Source organism: Phoxinus phoxinus (genome assembly GCF_949152265.1).
Source record: "Phoxinus phoxinus genome assembly, chromosome: 10".
NCBI lineage: Eukaryota > Metazoa > Chordata > Actinopteri > Cypriniformes > Leuciscidae > Phoxinus > Phoxinus phoxinus.
In genome coordinates, this window is record NC_136885.1 from 512,501 (window position 1) to 533,655 (window position 21,155).

General features: G+C 43.7%; 1 protein-coding gene across 1 annotated transcript; it reads left to right on the forward strand.

Annotated features, from left to right (window-relative positions):
- Positions 1-9,393: 9,393 nt before the first annotated feature.
- sall3a (spalt-like transcription factor 3a) lies at positions 9,394-20,285 on the forward strand. Its single transcript, XM_079626593.1, has 4 exons — positions 9,394-9,684; positions 14,104-17,220; positions 17,387-17,721; positions 18,760-20,285. Exons 1-4 carry the CDS (start codon positions 9,606-9,608, stop codon positions 19,171-19,173), a joined length of 3,945 nt encoding a protein of 1,314 aa, XP_079482719.1. The 5' UTR covers positions 9,394-9,605; the 3' UTR covers positions 19,174-20,285.
- The last annotated feature ends 870 nt before the right edge of the window (positions 20,286-21,155 follow it).

Here is a 21,155-nt window from a genome sequence, read left to right on the forward strand (position 1 = left end):
AGAAAACATTAGCTGATTTGATTCGATCGGCGTCCTCTTTTGAAGAGACAGAGTGAACACAACTATTGTCATGTTGAGGTCTCAGAGACAACGAGAGGTAAAGTGTGGAAAATGAAATAAAAGCAGAGAGCATTTTTGAGCACTAAAGCGCTAGCGATTAAAGGTAAATGCTCACACTGAGATAGTGGCTCTAAATGAATTAGCCAGAGATAACATGTTGTGCTGCGTTTGTGGGGGTAGTCAATTTTAATTAGTGTTTTGGAGACATCTTTTATCAGACTGTTGTAACCTTTCTCTCCTCCCTCCAGTGCTCATCTCCTCCCCCTCTCCATCTCCCCGCTATCACACGCTTCCAATCACCGCCATTAAAGCACACAACACAATCACTATCCCAGTAAACGGCCAGCGCGCAGTGCAACCGTAGAGCGGCTGAACACGGCGGCTCTGTACAGAACGAGCTTTCATGTGTTCACTTTCTTATTAAATGTGCAAAATTGCAGTTCATGTTATTGTACAATTATTTTACTTTTTCATTATAGAATCCCTTTGATATTTGTTGTATATAAATAAAACTGAGATAAAAAAGTAAGAAATTAATAGAGGTGCAACGATCCCCTCACATCACGGTTCGATACATATCACGACACTGAACTCACGATGACATATGATAAAAGGTGAATACAAAAATTATTTTATTAGTTTATTAAAATTATGAATTTGGCTTTACATTGTGTGTGTAAATGAATGTTCTTGGTGCTGGAAACCCAATGCAGGACAATAGAGACTCCAGGATAAACATGTTCATGATTCTGAAGCTGAAACACTGAATTATTGTAGATAAATATGATCTCTGTCTCTGACTAGATATATTTAATATAATGTCGGCCACTTTTACTGGTAACATCAGACATTTGACATTATCAGGACCCACAGATATTCCCCCATTGCATTATTATACATTATATTCAACATTATATATAGCAGTTTAATGTAGGACTGACACTAAAACTTTTTCCTCAGAAAAATTTATTTATTTTGGGTGAACTATCAACAATAAATATTGTTGCATTTTTGTATTGCGATATATTGTGACACGCCTAGAAATTAAAGATTAGAAGAGACGGCATCTCACACACACACACACACACACACACACTCACTCTCTCTCTCTCTCTCTCTCTCTCTCCTCCGTCTCTCTCTCTCTCTCTCTCTCTCTCTCTCTCTCACACACACACACACTCTCTCTCTCTCTCTCTCTCTCTCTCCTCCGTCTCTCTCTCTCTCTCTCTCTCTCACACACACACACTCTCTCCTCTCTCTCTCTCTCTCTCTCTCTCTCCTCCGTCTCTCTCTCTCTCTCTCTCTCTCTCTCTCACACACACACACACTCACTCTCTCTCTCTCTCTCTCTCCTCCGTCTCTCTCTCTCTCTCTCTCTCACACACACACACACACACACTCACTCTCTCTCTCTCTCTCTCTCTCTCTCTCTCTCTCTCTCTCTTTCTCTCTCTCTCACACACACACACACACACAAACACAAATGAGCACAGCATTCACACACACACACACACACACACTCTCTCTCTCTCTCTCTCCTCTCTCCCTCTCTCTCTCTCTCTCTCTCTCTCTCACACACACACACAAACACAAATGAGCACAGCATTCACACACACACATACACACACACTCTCTCTCTCTCTCTCTCTCTTCTCTCTCCTTCTCTCTCTCTCTCTCTCTCTCTCTCTCTCGTCCACTGTTAGGCAGCTCTTTTACTGGCCTGATCAGCACTGGTTTACTGGACATCAGCTGAAACTACCAGTGACAGGATGCAATAAACTGGAGAATAGCAGCAATCTAAGGAAAGTTCCTCATTCACGGCCTCTCTGTCTTCTATCCTGGGCAGAAAATAAAAAATCAATACAGGCACACAAGACCTTGATAGAAGCACTGGACAGGGAGAGCCTGTGCTGGATTTACTGAATTAAAGTGATCAAAATTTTCAAGTCAACTCAGACCGCTGCCTACATAAACTAACAACCCTATCTCCCGACCTGCCCGTCATTCACTGCGCTTCGCTCTTCTAGCCCTCGCTCTGTCTTTCTCTTATCAGCTTTAGTGGGCTTTATTGGCATGACAAATAACATTGCATTTCCACAGCCAAAGCGTTTGTAGGCTGGCTATAGACAATAGTTGGATAAATGGACAGTTCAAAAAATAAATAAATGGGGGGAAAAAATAATTATAATGATTTTTAAAAATTGAGAAATTGAGGCAGTTCCTTTATAATTATTATGCATCATGCTTTTATGGTCTCATATTATCTGAGGGACATTATAGAATATTTGTACTTTTAAACATTAATTTTTCACACAGTTATAACATCTGTGTGTTGCGCAGTAAATGCACAACGATGGAGAAAATATCAGAAAAAACACTTTATTTACAATATAACTCAGGGAAAACACTAGAACGCAAAAGACGACACTGAACAAAGGGAACTAGAGGTTTAATAAAACCAGAAACAGGTGCATAACAATTAGGAACCATAGAAACGAACAATGAACGAGGACACAGGCAAACCAAAACATAACTGAACATAAATGAACATAACTGAACATAACTGAACATGTCCCAGGTTCCGACTGTAACCCTAGTTACCTGAGAAGGGAACGAGACACTGTGTCGATGATGCTTTGGGAACGCCCCTGCGTGATTGCGTCTGAAGCACGTATGTCCAATGACGAGAGTGAGCGTCACGGCAGGAAAGGATAAAAGCACATCCGGTCTGACCGGCGTCAGCTTCGATTTAGCTGAAGTAAGACGATCACAGGAAAGCAGGAAGTATGGCAAAGTGACGCAGCGTCTCGTTCCCTTCTCAGGGGACTAGGGTTACAGTCGTAACCTGAGACATTCCCTTCCCGAACTCGCGCTGCGTCAATGCCGCTTTGGGAACGAGAATGCCCGAACGCCATACGAACGAGCCTGTGTGAATACTGAGAGCACAACTAAGACAAGAGCACCCGTGTACCTGGGGCACCGCCCAGGTCGAAGTTGTAAAACCTTACGATTGTGAGCGGAGAGGACCAGCCTGCCGCGATACCGCCTTACACATTAAGGCTTTCTAAGCCGCCACACTCCTGTCCTGGCCTACAAGCACCACGGAGGAAACGAGCTGGGGATACACCACCAGAGGGACATGGTACCCTTCAGTGTGGAAGGGGATAACCCTGCGGAAAACAAACCCGCAGTAACTCCAGCACTGTTCCAATCGGGCAGTTAATTGGGCCCCACTGTTCGAGATCCGCACTATGAAGTGAAAACCCATCACTTGAACACATAGAGTTTCCTTGTGGATGGAGCTCTGAAGAGAAATATGGACTCCACAACCTCAGTTGAGAGACCAAAGTCTATGAGTTGGGCCCCCTCGAAGGCCACACCCACAGGTTCCATATCTCCGGGCTGGGGTGAAGGGTTATCTCTCCCACTTGAGACCGAAGGCCCATCCTGACCGGAATCTCAGAGGGAGAGCCGTCGAGGAGGGACACCAGATCCGAGAACCAGTCGGCTCAGCCAGTATGGTGCTATTAGTGGTAGACTTATTCCGTCCTGGCGGGCCTTCTCCAGAACTCCTGGGAGCAGAGTAATTGGGGAAGAATGTACAGAGGTAGCCTCGGCCATGTCTATACCACAACATCCGGCCCCAAGGGAACTGGGTGTGTGAGGGAGAACCAAAGTGGACAGTGCGTTGTATCCTGAGACGCAAGAAATACCTCCCATATATATTTCATCACCTCTTGGTTAAGTTTCCTTTCCCCTGGCCTCAGCCCCTGCCTCAGGGAGAGCAGCTTCCCTAGGGACCACAAGAGAACCATAGTGGACGCGATCGCAGCCCCCCCTGGTGATTTATGTAAGAGACCACCGATGTGTTGTCTGACCGGACAAGCTCATGATGGCCTCTCGGGTCTGGGAGGAAATGTCTCAACGCATTGAAGACTGCCATCATCTCCAGGCAATTTATGTGCCACAAAGATGATGACTCCTCCCCAGACCCTGAGCTGAGCGACCTTCCATTACCGCTCCCCAGCCGGTGAGGGAATCTGTCGAGATAGCAACTCGATGGCAAAGAGCGCCTAGCACTGGACCCTGGGACAGGAACCAATGTTTCCTCCATATAACCAAGGGTCATAGACAAGGCGCGTGATCTTGATCATACGAAGTGGGTTTCCCCTCGGGGAGAACCCTCTGGTCCAGAGCCTCATGTACAGCAGGCCAAAGGGTATCACATTGGATGCCGCTGCCATGAGGTCTAACAGTCTCTCGAACTGTTTCACAGTGAGTGACTGGCCTAGCTTGAACTCCTTCATGGCTGTGAGGATAGCAGCTACACGAGTGGGCGATAGGACGGCTCGCATCGTGACTGAATCCCAGACCACACCAAGGAAAGTGGTTCTCTGTAGTGGAGAAAACACACTTTTCTTGGCATTGAGTCTCAACCCCAATTTTTGCATGTGTGCGAGGACGACATCTCGATGCCGAACCGCCAACTGCTCCGACTCTGCCAGAATCAGCCAATCATTGATATAGTTCAGAATGCGTATGCTCTGCAGCCTGAGCGGGGCCAGAGCTGCATCTACGCACTTCGTGAACGTGCGGGGTGATGGAGCTAGACCGAATGGAAGCACCCGATATTGGTATTCTTTGCCCCCTCAGAAAACCTCAGGAACTTCCTGTGCTGAGGGAGGATGGAGACATGGAAGTATGCGTCTTATAGATCTATCGTGGAAAACCAGTCCTCGGATCTGATTTGAGTCACGATCTGTTTGAGTGTCAGCATTTTGAATTTAGGTTTTCTTGACTGTATGATTAAACTGACGAAGATCTAGCATAGGACACCATGTTGGGAGCTTCTTGTCGTCGCAAGACACTAACGACAGAAGCCTCTCTCACGGACTGGGGAGCGATCCTGGAAGTACGACTCAGGGTCTGTGGAGGACCATCATCTCTCCTGGAGATGTTCTGGGCCCACTGAAAAAACACTAGTTTTTAACTGTTTTAAGTAGGTATACCAGCAATATAATATAAAATGTCTTTCAGTCTGGTGTCTCACAGGTAAACATTCAGATTTTTTTTTTTAAATAAAACCACTTTAACTTCTTATTGTCTTATTTTTTTGATGAAGATAATATGCTGCAACATAATATTTTATTAAATAAAGCTAATGTATCGATCGAGAGCAGTGAGTTGTATTCACGGTTTCTTGACAGTATTGTTGTCAGTTTTACAGTTTTTCTTAATAGCTTGAACACATTTCTTGAAATTATGCCTATTTCTTTTCTAAAACTCTAAACACAAATCCATATCTTCTCACCGATTCCCCAAACTTCCTTATTTTCAGCCAGGTCAAAATTAAGCACTCAAACCAAAACCATTCAATCTTGCTGAAACAACAACAACTCTGCCCTCAAAACCACACACACTACAACACAGTCTTACACACTAGTGAGATCAATTGAAAACATAGTTCTAAAAAACATCCTTTAGGCAATCAGGACATTTTACAGCCACAGGTTCCACAGTTCTGGACGGGGGTGAATAATAGAGCTCTCTGCTTGGGACAGAAGGCCCGTCGAGGAGAAACACTAGATCGGGGAACCGAACTCTGCCCGGCCACTGTGGGGCTGTAAGGAGTAGGCGTACATGGTCCCTGCGAACTCTCTCCAGAACTCTCGGGAGCAGAGCGATCGGGGGAAATGCTTCGGCCACGTCTGTTCCACCGCATCCAGTCCGAGAGGAGTTGGATGTGTGAGGGATAACCAGAGTGGACTGTGAGACGCCTCTCGAGACGCAAACTGATCCACTTGTGCCTGGCCGAACACCCTCCATATCTGCTCCACCACCTCGGGGTGGAGCCTCCATTCCCCGGGCCTCGGCCTCAGTCTCGACAGATGTCTGCTCTGAGATGTTGCTGGTATTTCTTGCCCTCAAGAATCTTCTCCTAGACCTCAGGGGCCACCATGTGCTTGTCCGCACAGACAACACATCGATGGTTGCATATATAAATCACCAGGGGGGCTTGCGCTCGCGTCCGCTATGCAAACTGGACCACCAAATCCTCCTGTGGTCCCAGGGGAAGCTACTTCACTCAGAGCGGCTTATATCCCTGGGACCCAGAATATAGGAGCAGACATCTGTCGAGACTGAGGCCGAGGCCCGGGGAATGGAGGCTCCACCCCGTACATTAGCTTTATTTAATAAAATATTATGTTGCAGCATATTATCTTCATCAAAAAAGTAAGACAATAAGAAGTTAAAGTGGTTTTATTTTAAAAAAAAATCTGAATGTTTACCTGTGAGACACCAGACTGAAAGACATTTTATATTATATTGCTGGTATACCTACTTAAAACAGTTTTTTCAGTGGGCCCAGAATTCCCTAGTTACACACACACACACACACACACAAACACACACACACACACACACACACTCTCTCTCTCTCTCTCACACACACACACACACACACACACACACACACACACACACACTCTCTCTCTCTCACACACACACACACACACACACACTCTCTCTCTCTCTCTCTCTCACACACACACACACACACACACACAAATGAGCACAGCATTCATTCACACACACACACACACACACACACACACTCTCTCTCTCTCTCACACACACACACACACACACACAAATGAGCACAGCATTCATTCACACACACACACACACACACACACACACACACACACACACACACTCTCTCTCTCTCTCTCTCTCTCTCTCTCACACACACACGTGTTTTCAGGTTTGTAACAGAACGACACGCGTGTTTGCTTTATAATAATTAAAATGTTCAATATTGTTTGATGATATTACATGAAATAGTTTCATCAAAATTCAGTAAGAGTTTAACATATAATAGTCTGAATTTAATTACACCTGACTAATATGAATGTAGGATATCTAAAGATGTCGAGTTATCATAAAGCAGAAGATAACAGTAATAACGTGTGATCAGACTGGACGAGTCAAGCCTTCAAACTAATAGAATTGACCAATTGAATGTCACTGAGATTGAATTAGAAGCTGGGCTGTAATTGGCCTTTGTGCATAAAATACAGTGTGTGTGTGTGTGTGTGTGTGTGTGTGTGTGAGAGAGAGAGAGAGAGAGAGAGAGAGAGAGAGAGAGAGAGAGAGAGTGTGTGTGTGTGTGTGTGTGTGTGTGTGTGTGTGTGTGTGTGTGTGTGTGTGTGTGTGTGTGTGTGTGTGTGTGTGTGTGTGTGTGTGAGAGAGAGAGAGAGAGAGAGAGAGAGAGTGTGTGTGTGTGTGTGTGTGTGTGTGTGTGTGTGTGTGTGTGTACCAATGGCAACAGTAGAATAGCCGTCGATATGTCAATCGTAAAAAACAAAACAAAACTCAGCAAGCTGCACATTTTACCTGAAAGTGTCGCTGATTCCTGTCGCCTTCAGTTTGATCTCCATCAGTGCAGTATCACACACACACTCTCACACACACACACACACACACTCACACACACACACACACACACACACACACACACACACACACACACACACCTGATCTCCATCAGCGCAGTCTCTCTCTCTCTCACACACACACACACAGCAGGATCTGCGCGCGCAGCTTTAGCGGACTCATTAAAGCTCATTTGCTGATCTGAGATCAGATGCAGACCCTCCTCGCTGAGCTTCACATGTTCACTTAAACTCCACAGTTCACGCTATAACCCTCTTTATCAAATATGACTATGAAACTTTAAACATTTTCCGCAATAGGCCTAAATTACTGAAATCCCTTTTTTACGTTAGACTATAGAGTAAATTTAAGCAGATGTAATATGCAGATGCTCTTGTGTTGTGTAATTGCTGGTCCACAGATGGCGGGTGGGCTTCGGTGTGTCCGGCCAGTTAAGGCGAAGGATCGATGTAATATCGCGGATCCCGCGGTGATGAAGGACTCAGCTCTGCTCTTCATCATCAGATGCTCAGAGAAATGATATTGCAGGAACAGTGATGCTCTTATCTCTCTACAGCAGGACACCCGATCGATGCCGGGCTTTGTCTTCTGTATATTAATGCAGGACTGGGTTTGGACAGAACTTCTGGAAGGAGAAAACCTGCTGTGAAGGAAAATTTGTGGACACAGTTCTGTGTTTAAATAAATTATATTAATATCAGAGTCAAACAGAACAAATAAATGCATGACTATAATTAGACAGGATAAGAAAACAAAATGTAATAATTATTGTATTAAACACAATATTTTAAATCGCCGCTTTCCCACTATATTGTTCCCGTAGGCCTATACTAACACTCCTATTCCCGAGCTCGGCGCGCGCATGTTCCCGGGATCTGGAGTGTGTGTTCCCGGGATCTGGAGTGTGTGTTCCCGGGATCTGGAGTGTGTGTTCTGTTCCCGGGATCTGGAAGTGTGTGTTCCCGGGATCTGGAAGTGTGTGTTCTGTTCCCGGGATCTGGAAGTGTGTGTTCTGTTCCCGGGATCTGGAGTGTGTGTTCTGTTCCCGGGATCTGGAAGTGTGTGTTCTGTTCCCGGGATCTGGAAGTGTGTGTTCTGTTCCCGGGATCTGGAAATGTGTGTTCCCGGGATCTGGAAGTGTGTGTTCTGTTCCCGGGATCTGGAAATGTGTGTTCCCGGGATCTGGAAATGTGTGTTCCCGGGATCTGGAAGTGTGTGTTCATGAGCAGATGCAGTGAGTCGTGTTATCAGGTCAGTTTCATGCCGCCTTGAGCATCAGATGACGGTGAACTGTGTGTCCTGCTGTATCCTAGCGGTGCTCTGCGCGCGCGCACACACACACACACACACACACACACCTCCAGCGCCAGCACCGACCGCTCACTAACTTCTGACGCCCAGCGGAGCGCGTCAGACACCGCGATCGCCGCACGCGTCGGCAGAGGATCCCCAGGCCTGGAGAAGCCGGAGCAACGCGCTCGAAACTCTGCAACTTTACATCAGTCCGGCACTTTAACTAACTTTCAGTGTGTGCTGCTAACGCATCTTAAAGCACACACACACACACACACACTCCTGCGGGCTCGCCGTCGACAACTTCTGCTGAAACTGGACCTTTTAAACACCGTCGGAGGACATTTTCTTCTTTACTTTATTGATAGAGACGCGTTGTGTTACGCGCTGATGGGATGTAATGGAAGAAAGGAACATTTACAGAGAAGAAAAGTTATTCTGAACTGGATCCGCCCGAGTCATCTCATAACTCTTGGGAATATTCCTGTAAATCCCGCTAAATGCTCCTCTGAGGAAGAGCCCGTGTGAAGAACAGTGTGTGCTCCTCCTCTGGGCGGCTGATCTCGGCGCAGGAGTGTGTGTGAGAGTGTGAGTGTGTGAGAGGAGAAGGTGAAGTAGTAAATTGCGGAGTCCGTCCCTCATTTCCATCTCAGTTGTTCCCACTGGAGCTCTGCCAATCCAGAGGATCATTCTCTATCATAATGATAACTCCGCATACCCGCAGCCCGAAGCGCGCGCGCGGCCGCCGGAGCGCCTGAGCCGACCCGGATCTCGGATGAGTGTGAGGAGGAAGCATGTCCCGTCGCAAGCAAGCCAAGCCCCAGCACCTGCGGTCGGACGAGGAGCCCGCGCCGGTCCTGCTGCCGGGCCACGGTGAGCGGAGGACGGGGACGGGGACGGGGACGAGCCTGCGGGACTCAGTGCCGGCGACGCGCTTTAGAAACTGCCTTTACTAACTAACATTTATTCGCGACTAAACACGTGCGACTTACTTTCGACAGCGATCGGATATTTGTGTCTTTATATTTTAAAGTTAAATTCACCTCCGTGCATGCATCGATATATTAAATTACTGAAAATGTTTAAACCGCTTTTCTTAAATTATGACACTCATGATTTAGTAGCAAACGGCGAATTATTCGAAACTCAAATCAAATATTAGCCAATAAATCAAATATAATTTGAGAGTAAATTATTATCTAGTTCAACTAATGGACAGACTCACCGATACTTTATCATTTTTATTGGTGTAACTATTCAGAAACATATTAAAATTGAGTTTTGTTACTCAGAGACGCTTCAGACATTTTAAAGAAGGAAAAGCGATTCTCTGCTTGAAATAATTAAGATCTTTTAGTCATTTAAAATTGTCCTCTTCTAAATTATTCTTTTTATCTTGATAATTTGCCTTTTTACTTTAACTAAATAACTATCAAAAAAGAAAGGTGGCAAATGCATGTTTGCAGAATACATGTAGCTATATTTATACACGTGTTAATTCTGTGTTTTATAAAGACTAATGTCGCTGTGTTCGTCTGTAAATCGGGCTCGAGCTGCGCGTGATCACCACAGCGCAGTCATAATTAAAAAACCCTTTCTCGGAAAATATGTTGAATTTTTTTGCAATATTAATAATAATTGTAATAATAATAATAATAGGCTAATAATAATAATAATTGTTTTTAAAAATACACGCAGTGAAAGTGAAATCCTTCCTCATATAGGCCTATCGGATATTCACTCACTCATACTTTCATTTTTCTTAGTTTATACACTCCTGCAACATTATTGTATTTAATTTATTGCTATATTATTGACATTTTAGCAGCAAATCGTGTGAAAATCATAGTTTTTTAAACAGTCACGAGGCTGTTCAGGAATGTTATAATGTCTTATTATCGTTCTTACATATTATTATGCGATTATTCTGTCGTTATTTTCTGCCATGTTCTTCAGAATTGTGGTGTGTGCAGTGATTCTTCAGTTCTCTTATTAATCTATGAAATAATCTAAATGCATGTCACATTTAAAGCACATCTTGACTAAGTTTGGAGAAGAAATCAAGCAGCAAGCATTATGTCTGATAGATACACAGAAATACATGTACGTTTATTTAAATAATAATTCAAGAATATAGTAAATGCACATGTACTCCATATTACATTTATTCATCTATTAATACATATTTAAGCACATATTTGCCAGCTTGCAACATACACATAATACACTACACTAATCACAGTAATTCAAAAATCCCAACCCTAGGTGTGTGTGTGTGTGTGTGTGTGTGTGTGTGTGTGTGTGTGTGTGTGTGTGTGTGTGTGTGTAGGGAGAGTGAGAGAGAAATAGCCAGAAATTAAATGACAGATGTCAGTGTGCACATCGGAGAAGTGAGTTTAATATCGCCGGTGTGTCGGTGTCCGGCAGCTGTTGATGTGTGATCTGACCTCGCCTGCGTTTGAATAGCAGCAGAAGTATTGATTGTTCCCCATTACAGTAATCTAACGACACGATCGGTCACGCGCAGGATCTAACGACACGGTCACGCGCAGGATCTAACGACACGATCGGTCACGCGCAGGATCTAACTCTGCTGTCGGACTTCATCTAGTGAGAGCTTTTCCCTGAGCGACCCGGTCCTCTTCTCTTCTCCAGGCGGGTCCTCTGTTTCTCTTTAAATGCTCGTTTTCATTCTCCTTTGTCCGCGTGGCTCTGGAGAAGCTCTTGTGTGTGTGTGTGTGTGTGTCTGAATGGTGTGCCCGCGGTGGCCGGCTCTGGTCCCCTGTGGCCCGCGCGCTCTTGACCTCCGCGGGACCCCGCACGGGTGGCCCCGGGACGGCAGTGTGTGCAGATGTGCGCTTGACCCGAGAGAAGTGGCTTACACATGTCCTGTGGTGTATTCATTATGATAATCTCTCTGTCTCTCTCGTACTCTGTGCTGTTGTGTGCACCTAACACGGGTTATGACTTTTTTTTAACAAAATATAAAACTTTTTTTTTCTGCTGAGATTTACAATTTAGGATTATTTTTCTATTTAATATTGATACATCTTGTGGAAAGTTTCATAGTTAATCATGCTTGAATTCCCAGTGTGTGTTTGAACAATATTCCTCCATGTTTCCAAGGCCGCTGAGTCTAATATCAGGAGTTTTTGTTACTGGTGTAATGTACAGTAATGTAGTCCAGTTTGTCCAGTCGGACTAAATTATATTTTTGACCATTTAATTTAGACAGTAATCATGAAAGATTTTTACATTGTTGGGATTTTATTATTCATTTAGATCTTTTCAATGTAGATAATGTAACTTTCTCACATTTGTTGTATTTTTTATTGCTCAGTTGTACATGAGGTCTACAGATAATGCGATACGCCAAAGATGTTTAGCACTATATGCTGGTTTAACCTCTTAATAATCCGTGTCCGTCTCTCAGACCGGCATGTGTGTTAGATCTGGTGCTAATACTGAATATGAATAATTGTGCTGCACATCTGCAAGTGTCCTGGAGATATAGAGCATTACTGGGCATCACTCGTGTTCCTCTGCCACTGAACAAGAGTCATGTTACATTCATATTTCATTTGAAGTAAAAGTAGCAAATGTTGTAGCTTTGCACAAGTGCATCATATACAGTAGTGTGTGTGTGTGTGTGTGTGTGTGTGTGTGTGTGTGTGTGCTACTGTATAATACGTAAAATACAAAAAATAAATGTATAATATGTAAAATACTTTCAGCCATTTTGGATTATAAAAGTTGTAATTTATTTATCATAATTTTTAATAAAAGGTAGTCAAGTAGTTGCATGTAACACATTTAACACATTTATACATTTAGGCATTCAACTTTTGGGCATGATATATCATATTTGTTATGAGAAAATTAATTTGGAAATAGTGAAGAATGAGAAGTGTATTTACTCTATATGTCTTTTAACAATTATCATAACACTTATAATAAGATGAAAACATTATAGTGTATAATATAAAATATTATAATATAACATCTGGTAGAATATAACAGATATAAAATATAACAGTGTTTTCAGTTTGCATATCAGCATTATCAGTTTTACTCATGTAGGAAATTATTGGAAATATTATACCTTTAGTTTGTCTGGAATAGGCCGTATATGAATGTGTCATAGTTAACTATTATTCTCTCTAAATAAAATAAGCGTTCCTAATTAATTTTATTCCAGTCACTACCGACATGAGGAAATAATTCACCTCCTCCTTCATCACTCCTTCTTCTTCACCCTCACTTCTTCTCCTTCATCTTCTTCATCTTCTTCTTCTCCTTCTTCATCTTCTTCTTCTTTTTCTCCTTCTTCTTTTTCTTCTTCATACTCATTCCTTCTTCTTCTTCTTCTTCTCCTTCTTCCTCACTTCTCCTTCTTAGTATTATTATTAGGTTTATAGTAAATTATCATAATTAGTTTGTTGTCAAATATATTTAAAAAACATTTGTTGTTATATGTATTCTTTGAGTTTTGAAATACAAGAAATAATGAATTTTATTCTTGATGTTTTGAAGATAATTATCCATATTGCAGTAGAACATACACTGTCATTTATCTGCTAAACATTATCAACCGCCAGTTGGTTAAAAGAATAAAAAATGAATGTTTTACTCCGCAAGATCTAATTATAATTTAGACATGTTTAATTCAGCTTATTAGTTAATTCTTCACAGTTGTCTGCATAACATAATTAACAAAATATCAGACCCAACCCGATCTCTGCAGTCTTACCAGATAATCACCATACAGCATACACACACACACACACACACACACACACACACACACTCTTCTGCCTTACAGATGATATCTCAGTATCTCACAGACATGTATGATTTCAACAGTTGAGACGTGATCAGATGTGATTAGGTCAGCTGAACAGAACATGCGGTTTCTTCAACAACTGTAGTGTGTGTGCCGGAGACATGTTGTGCCGGTGTGTGCAAACCCATAGATGAAGCATCTGACAGAGCCAGTGAAGAAGAGACAGATGTTTGAGGTTTCGTGTTAGCGCTGGGGATGCGAGGAACAGCTGAATTGAATGAAAACATTGGAAATCAATGACTTGTGTTGAATCCATTTTTAAATGGAAATATCCAGAACTGATTAGACTGATTGCACAAAGAGATTTATTAGCTGGCTATACAGGGAACAGTGGAAGATGAGAGACAAAAATCCAGAAAAAAAGGGCAAAATTGATTTGATTTGTACAAATTAATAAAAAGTTGAATTTATTCATTAATTTTTGTGCTTTAATCTCCTGTTCCCCTCAGTCTCAGGCGAAGGCGTGGAGGATTCGGACAGTGGAAATGAGAGCCGCAGTGGGAGCGAAGAGACCCATGTGTGTGAAAAGTGTTGCGCTGAGTTCTTCAAGTGGTCGGATTTCTGTGAACATCTGAATACCTGCACCAAGAACCCACTTGTGTTGATTATCAGTGACAATGAGGTGACTTCAGACCCGGCCCAGGACTACGTGCCTGAGCCATCCCCGGTGCCCAGCAGCGAGCCGGCCGAGAGCGAGGACGATACCTCCCTCATCCCACACGCTGAAGCTGACGACGGAGCAGACATGATGCTGGACCCGGGGGCTGTCCTGGAGAAGGAAGACGAGCCCATGGAAGTGGAACTGTCTCCGGAGAAGCCCACGGATTCTGAAGATCAAGTTACACTCTCAGAGCCAGACATAAGCCTACCTCAGCTTGAGGACCACACGCCGTCCTCTGGGGCGGCGTACTCCATTCCCAGCACTAACGTCACGCTGGAAACCCTGCATGGGACCCGTGTGGCGGTGGCCCAGTTCTCTCAGGGTGCCCGAGGAGCTCTAGCTGGTGAAGTGTCCACTATGGCCATCCCCATGATCCTGGACCAGCTCATGGCCTTGCAGCAGCAACAGCTCCATCAGCTTCAACTCATAGAGCAGATTCGGAGCCAGGTGGCGCTCATAAACAAACAAGCCCCCACACAGACCACTGTCAACCATCAAGTAGACCACAGCATGAATGCTGCCTTACAAGTAGCCTCGTCCTCCAGCATACCCACTATGTCTGGGCAGCTCCATCTACGTGGCTTCATTACACCCCCTGTGCATCAGCTCCCTACCAAGGGACCCTCCACTTTAAGCGGACAGGGGTCAGCCTCATTATCTTCAGCTCTGGAGGGAGCCTGTTCCAATGTCCCTCAGACAGGTGGCCAACTGGCGAGTCCTGGGATGAAAAGCAATATCACAATGAATTCCTTGTATCCAACAACCAGTAATGTGGTTCCCTCTCAAATGCCACCATGCTCAGTGTCGATTAGCAGCAGTGGCTGCACTAGCAGTAGCACAGGAACTGGGGGTGAAGTCAGTTGTTGTATTTCACTACCAAGGAACACACCTAGTCCTTTAACGCTGACTCATGGGAGATTGCTAACATCCCCCTCCAGCCTTCCCCTTGTACCTCACAGCTCGCCCAACAGTGTTATCTTCCCTAATCCTCTTGCCAGTATTGCAGCAACAACAAATGCTCTTGATCCTCTCTCCGCCCTAATGAAGCACCGCAAAGGAAAGCCCCCAAATGTCTCTGTGTTTGACACCAAACCCAGTTCAGAAGATCCCTTCTTCAAACACAAGTGCAGATTTTGTGCTAAGGTGTTTGGAAGTGACAGTGCCCTGCAAATTCACCTTCGTTCCCATACTGGCGAAAGGCCTTTCAAATGCAACATTTGTGGTAATCGCTTCTCTACAAAGGGTAACTTAAAGGTTCATTTTCAGAGACACAAAGAAAAGTATCCTCACATCCAAATGAACCCCTATCCTGTTCCTGAGTATTTGGACAATGTTCCAACTAGCTCGGGTATACCTTATGGGATGTCCTTTCCTCCAGAAAAACCTGTTACCACATGGCTGGACAGCAAACCTGTTTTGTCTACAATCCCAACATCGGTAGGCCTGCAACTCCCTCCAACTATGCCCAGTATTCTAGGAAGCTATGGGGATTCAACTAGTTTCACCCCTTTAAGTCGGTCACCTCAAAGGCCATCGCCGCCATCAAGTGAGTGCACATCTTTGTCTCCTAATCACCTCATTGCTGAGGCCAGTATTGCACAAATTTCCAGTTCACCACAACCTAATGTGGTGAGTGACACACCTGCTGTTCTCAAACCTGAAGCTTTTCATCTACCACCCAACTCCCCCACCAGGCCTGGAGAAACCAGCATATCGATTACTTCCATACCCCAAGTGATGTCTACAACCACAGTTACAACCACAACCAGAACACAGATCACAGACTCGATGAATACTCCGTCTGCTGTCTCTCATCCGTCCCTACAAATGATGTCCAGCCAGTTTAAGCCCAAGTTTCCGTTTGGTGGCCTCCTGGACTCTATGCAAACATCAGAGACCTCAAAACTACAGCAACTGGTGGAAAATATAGACAAGAAGATGACAGACCCCAACCAATGTGTTATCTGTCATCGTGTGCTCAGTTGTCAGAGTGCCCTGAAGATGCACTACCGCATCCATACAGGAGAAAGACCCTTTAAATGTAAAATATGTGGTCGTGCTTTCACAACTAAGGGTAATTTGAAAACACACTTTGGGGTTCACAGATCAAAGCCACCTCTCCGGGTACAGCACTCTTGCCCCATATGCCAGAAAAAGTTTACTAATGCCGTAGTTTTGCAGCAACACATCCGCATGCATATGGGTGGACAGATTCCCAACACACCCCTGCCTGAGAGTTTCCAGGACATGGACACAGATCTCTCCTTTGATGAAAAGAGCTTAGACACCATGAGCAACTATGATGATGAGCTACTTGACGAGATGGACCAAGTAACGGAAGATGAAACATGTCTCAAAGAAGGGAATGTGGACTCACCAAAACAACTCAATTTATACTCAGATATGTCTCCAAGCACCTCTCCCCCAACCTCTCTTATCTCTAGCATTGTAGCTTTGGAGAATGAAATAAAGCTGATTGACCCGACAGTTAACGTAACCCATTCCTTCAGCCTAAAGCCTCCAGAAAATGGGAGTGAAATTGATGGGGAAAATGGAGACATGTTTAAGAATGACTCATCTTCCACTATGGGAGACTTGGAGAACCACAGTGTGGGGAGTCCAGCACAGTCTGAGTCCTCTGGCTCTATGCAGGCTCTGTCTCCTGCCTACAGCCAGCCGGAGAGCCATGGCTTCGAGCCCGCGAGAGTCGAGTCCCCTCCTCAGGCGAAGGACGAGGCTCTGCATTCTGCTTCAGCGAGTGCAACGGTGAAGTCTGAGCAGCCAGACACCGCGTCTCCCGCAGAAGAACACACGGGCGCATTAGATCTCACGGCCACACAGCCCAACAGGCCATTCGTCAAAGATGAGAATCACTTCAGTCTGCTGTTCCTGGGGAGAGACAGAGGTAGTCCTGTTTTTTACTTGTAGACAGAGATAGTCATATATATACAAAATTACAAATGACTGACAATTTAAGTACACTTCTTCATGTTGATACTATTAATATATACATTAAAATCAAATAAAAGTAAATAACTGAGCATTTTCCTGTCATTTATGTTTTTTGTTAGGTTTAAACACTCCCAGTATTATGAGCTCAGAATCAAGCACAGTGAAATATGAGAATGGACACAGTAAACCACCGGCCTCGTGTGAGGGACCCCACGCACCAGTTGGCCCCCAGGTTCCTCCCGCAACCCCTCACACAACAATGAGCCCCAACCTGGCTCCAATGCTGGCCCCGGCCCCGCCCCGTCGGACCCCCAAACAACACAACTGCCACTCCTGCGGGAAGAACTTCTCGTCGGCCAGCGCTCTTCAGATCCACGAGCGCACTCACACGGGAGAAAAGCCCTTCGGCTGCTCCATCTGTGGCCGAGCCTTCACCACCAAGGGGAATCTGAAGGTATGGTTCAAATACATTCGGCCTATTTGTGTATTTTAGTTTATATGTATGCTAATATATATTAAATGTGAATGAAAACAGGATACATTTACGAATGCAGTATTTAAAAAATGCATTGGCATATTGGTACATAAAAGTTTGGTGTTAGCACCACCTAGAAAATATAAAAATAAACAAACAATAAACAAACAAAACAAAACGAAAAAATATTACCTTGATATTTATCCTATTCATGATCTGATCTCCTTTGTTTCACTGGGTCATGCAGATTACGGTGATACCCATTTTGCCGTGGTCGGCCATATTGCCTGTGTGCCTTTTGAAATTGAATCGAAAAGATATTTTCGCATCTCCACCTAAAAAAAAATCAGAGCAACATTTTGGCATATTTATATGAAAGTTTGCATGTGCCCTGACAATACCATATTAATTTGATGGTCCTACTGTAGGCTACTTACAAGTCATTAACAACTGTATTACATTACAAGCAGGTTTAATAAAGGCTTTGAAATCACGTTTCATAAAATCTTCACCGGGGATGCTATTTCTATATTTGGCTGTAACAGATCTGTCTCTAATGTGCGTGTCCCTGTACTCGCTGCCTGCAGATTTGACCAGCTACTATCTTCAGATGACGTTAAGCTTACTAGGCACATTTTTAAAAAGTTAAATGTATTTGATATAACTGTGATCTTAAGTATTCATTTCTTCAATGAGCTCATTGTTTCTGCCTTCAATTATTACACTGTCAAAATTGATACATTTGTAGCTAACTGTGATTTGTATATTTCTGAAATACATAACCTCTGATAACTCTACACTGTAACTCTACACTCGTGCATTTCTGTAAAGCGGCTTTGAAACGATGTGTATTGCGAAAAGCACAAATAAATGTGAATTGAATTGAATTAAATATATTTGTAATATAGACGTAAATGACAAAAACATACTCATAACCACATCAGAAAAGCATATAAATAAAGAGCATGATGTCTTTTTTTGCGACTCGTATAAACTGAAGCCGCGTTCTCACTTCAGGTCCACATGGGAACACACATGTGGAACAACGCGCCGGCGCGGCGGGGGAGACGGCTCTCCGTGGAGAACCCGATGGCTCTTCTCGGCGGAGATGCCATAAAGTTCAGCGAGATGTTCCAGAAGGACCTCACGGCTCGAGCCATCAACGTAGACCCCGGCTTCTGGAACCAGTACGCTGTGGCCATCACCAATGGACTGGCCATGAAGAACAATGAGATCTCTGTCATTCAGAACGGAGGCATTCCTCCGATTCCCATTAGCCTGGGTGGCGGAGGCATTCCCGCCGTGGGAGGACTGTCCGCGGGGATGGAGAGCAGTTCTCCGGGGAACACACTCCACAGCAGCCGGGAAGCGGGAGCTGGACACCCCTTCTCCAGATTCAGGGAAAAGGACAAAGAGATTGGGATTAACTGATGATGTACATTTAGAAAAGGATACTGACAGAAAGACGTTATGTATTATATTGTACAAAGGAAGTCTGATATGCTGTTTAGATATTTAGTGTTCTTCAGTCCTACTGTACATGATTCATACAAAGAAAACATGTGTCTCGTTTGAACAACGTTTGTCTTGAAAGGTTTGCATGGTTCTTACTGGTTTCTGTCAGTATGTTCTGGACATGGTGACGCTCTGACGCACAGTGGCGGTATCTGAGTGAAAGTTGGCTTGATTTGTCTAAACCCCAGTGATGGGGGGGGGGGGGGTCATTTGTACGAATTCATACAGATTAGCCGCCTCGTAAGACTCGTACGCGCTGCCGTGGGATCGGGCTGGGGAGTGTCAGCTGACGGGCGAAGAGAACGGAGGAGGGGTTTTATACGGTCTTTACATGAGAGGAAGGAAACATGGAACTGGATATATTAGTCAGCTTTCTCAATCACGGACACTAGACACTTCGTCCACACGAAAAGGCCGTTTAAATTTTTACATTAATTTTTCAGCCATGTTCTTATATTAATGTTCTGTGTCTTAATATTTATGGTATAAATTACCAGTAGGTATTAAAATATGTTTAATTGCCCTGAGTTTTTATTAATCTATTTTAATTTAATTTAATTTTTCTAAATTGTGATTCTAAATATATATTGAAATAAAGACATAAAAAAATCTTTGTTCTATGAATGCAATCATCCGGAGGTGTTCCGGTGATGTCTCCGCTGTGTACCGGCGGCGCGGCGGTGTCTGAAGCTGCTACGTCACTCGCCTCTTTTTATCCTTTGTACAGAAATAAACAGAGTTCTACAGAAACAGTTTGTGTTGAATACCTGCAAGTCTACTGAGGACAGACAGAACTGTTATGCACATTTTGTAACACGACACAAAAAATATGTTGATTTGTCATGTTTGTGAATGCACTTTTTGGAGGACCGGTGTAGTTTGTGAGATTACTGTGGGACTGAGCGATCTATAACTTCTTCTTCTCCTGTTTGCTTTGGGTTTGTAAATGTGAGTGTGGATGTAGCGCAGGAACACGAGCTTCTGTCCCGAGTCTGTCCAGTCCAGCTCAAATAAAGGAGATCAGAGTCTGTCTGTGTAACGCTGTCTCTCTTTCATCGCGTTTCCATCAGAAGAGTTTGTCTACAGATATTTAAACCGGGGAAACAAATCCGTTTTTACGTATATTATTACAAATATGTGTGTATCCTAAACCGAGCTCTCTCACCTGAACATCCCTGCTCTCCATCGCACAAGACGCCAGATCTCACACAAGCCAGGCTTCTCAGTCACTTTCTCATTACTTTAGTGGATGCATGAAGTCAGGTTTGTGTGTGAGAGAAGAGTGTGTTATTGATGCGGAATCACAGTGTGTGTGTGCGTTCAGTCATGGCATATGCACCGACACACACACATTTACTGGCTTTTTAAATAAGACTAACTGTGTTTATCACAGACTAAGCCTAACTACAGCTTAACCCAAGCTCTGCATCACGAGAATATAACATTTGCTTTATTTATGAACTGGTTTTCATGTAGAGGAGATTTAAATATCTCAAGATGAGCTTAAATCATGGAAATACAGAAATAAACGAATAAAACATTCTGCATTCTTGCCCATGGGGAGTACATGTATAACATTATATTTCAAAGTGATGGGTTACATGTACTTACTATTGTAATAAAAGGTAATTATGCATAAATACAATTAACCAATTCTAAACCAAACCGTAACCTTAACCCTATAGTAAGTACAATTAATTATCAACATAAAATAAAATAAAGTGTAACCAAAATTATTTTTTGGATATCAGGTGTTAAATATTACCAGCTCCAAACTAAAAAACTGAATACAATCCAGAAAAGAACAAATATGCGGTGAATTAAATGAAAGAAATGCCTCACGAAACAGAAGACATTCATAACCAGACCCAATCAGTATTATGCAGGCCTGATCATAA

Excerpts from the sequence above, each read along its gene's own strand:
- sall3a (XM_079626593.1), top strand. The coding sequence starts at position 9,606 with ATGTCCCGTCGCAAGCAAGCCAAGCCCCAGCACCTGCGGTCGGACGAG. Across the intron at positions 17,221-17,386 it reads GTTCCTGGGGAGAGACAGAG|GTTTAAACACTCCCAGTATT; the intron begins GTAGTCCTGTTT and ends GTTTTTTGTTAG. Across the intron at positions 17,722-18,759 it reads CCACCAAGGGGAATCTGAAG|GTCCACATGGGAACACACAT; the intron begins GTATGGTTCAAA and ends TTCTCACTTCAG.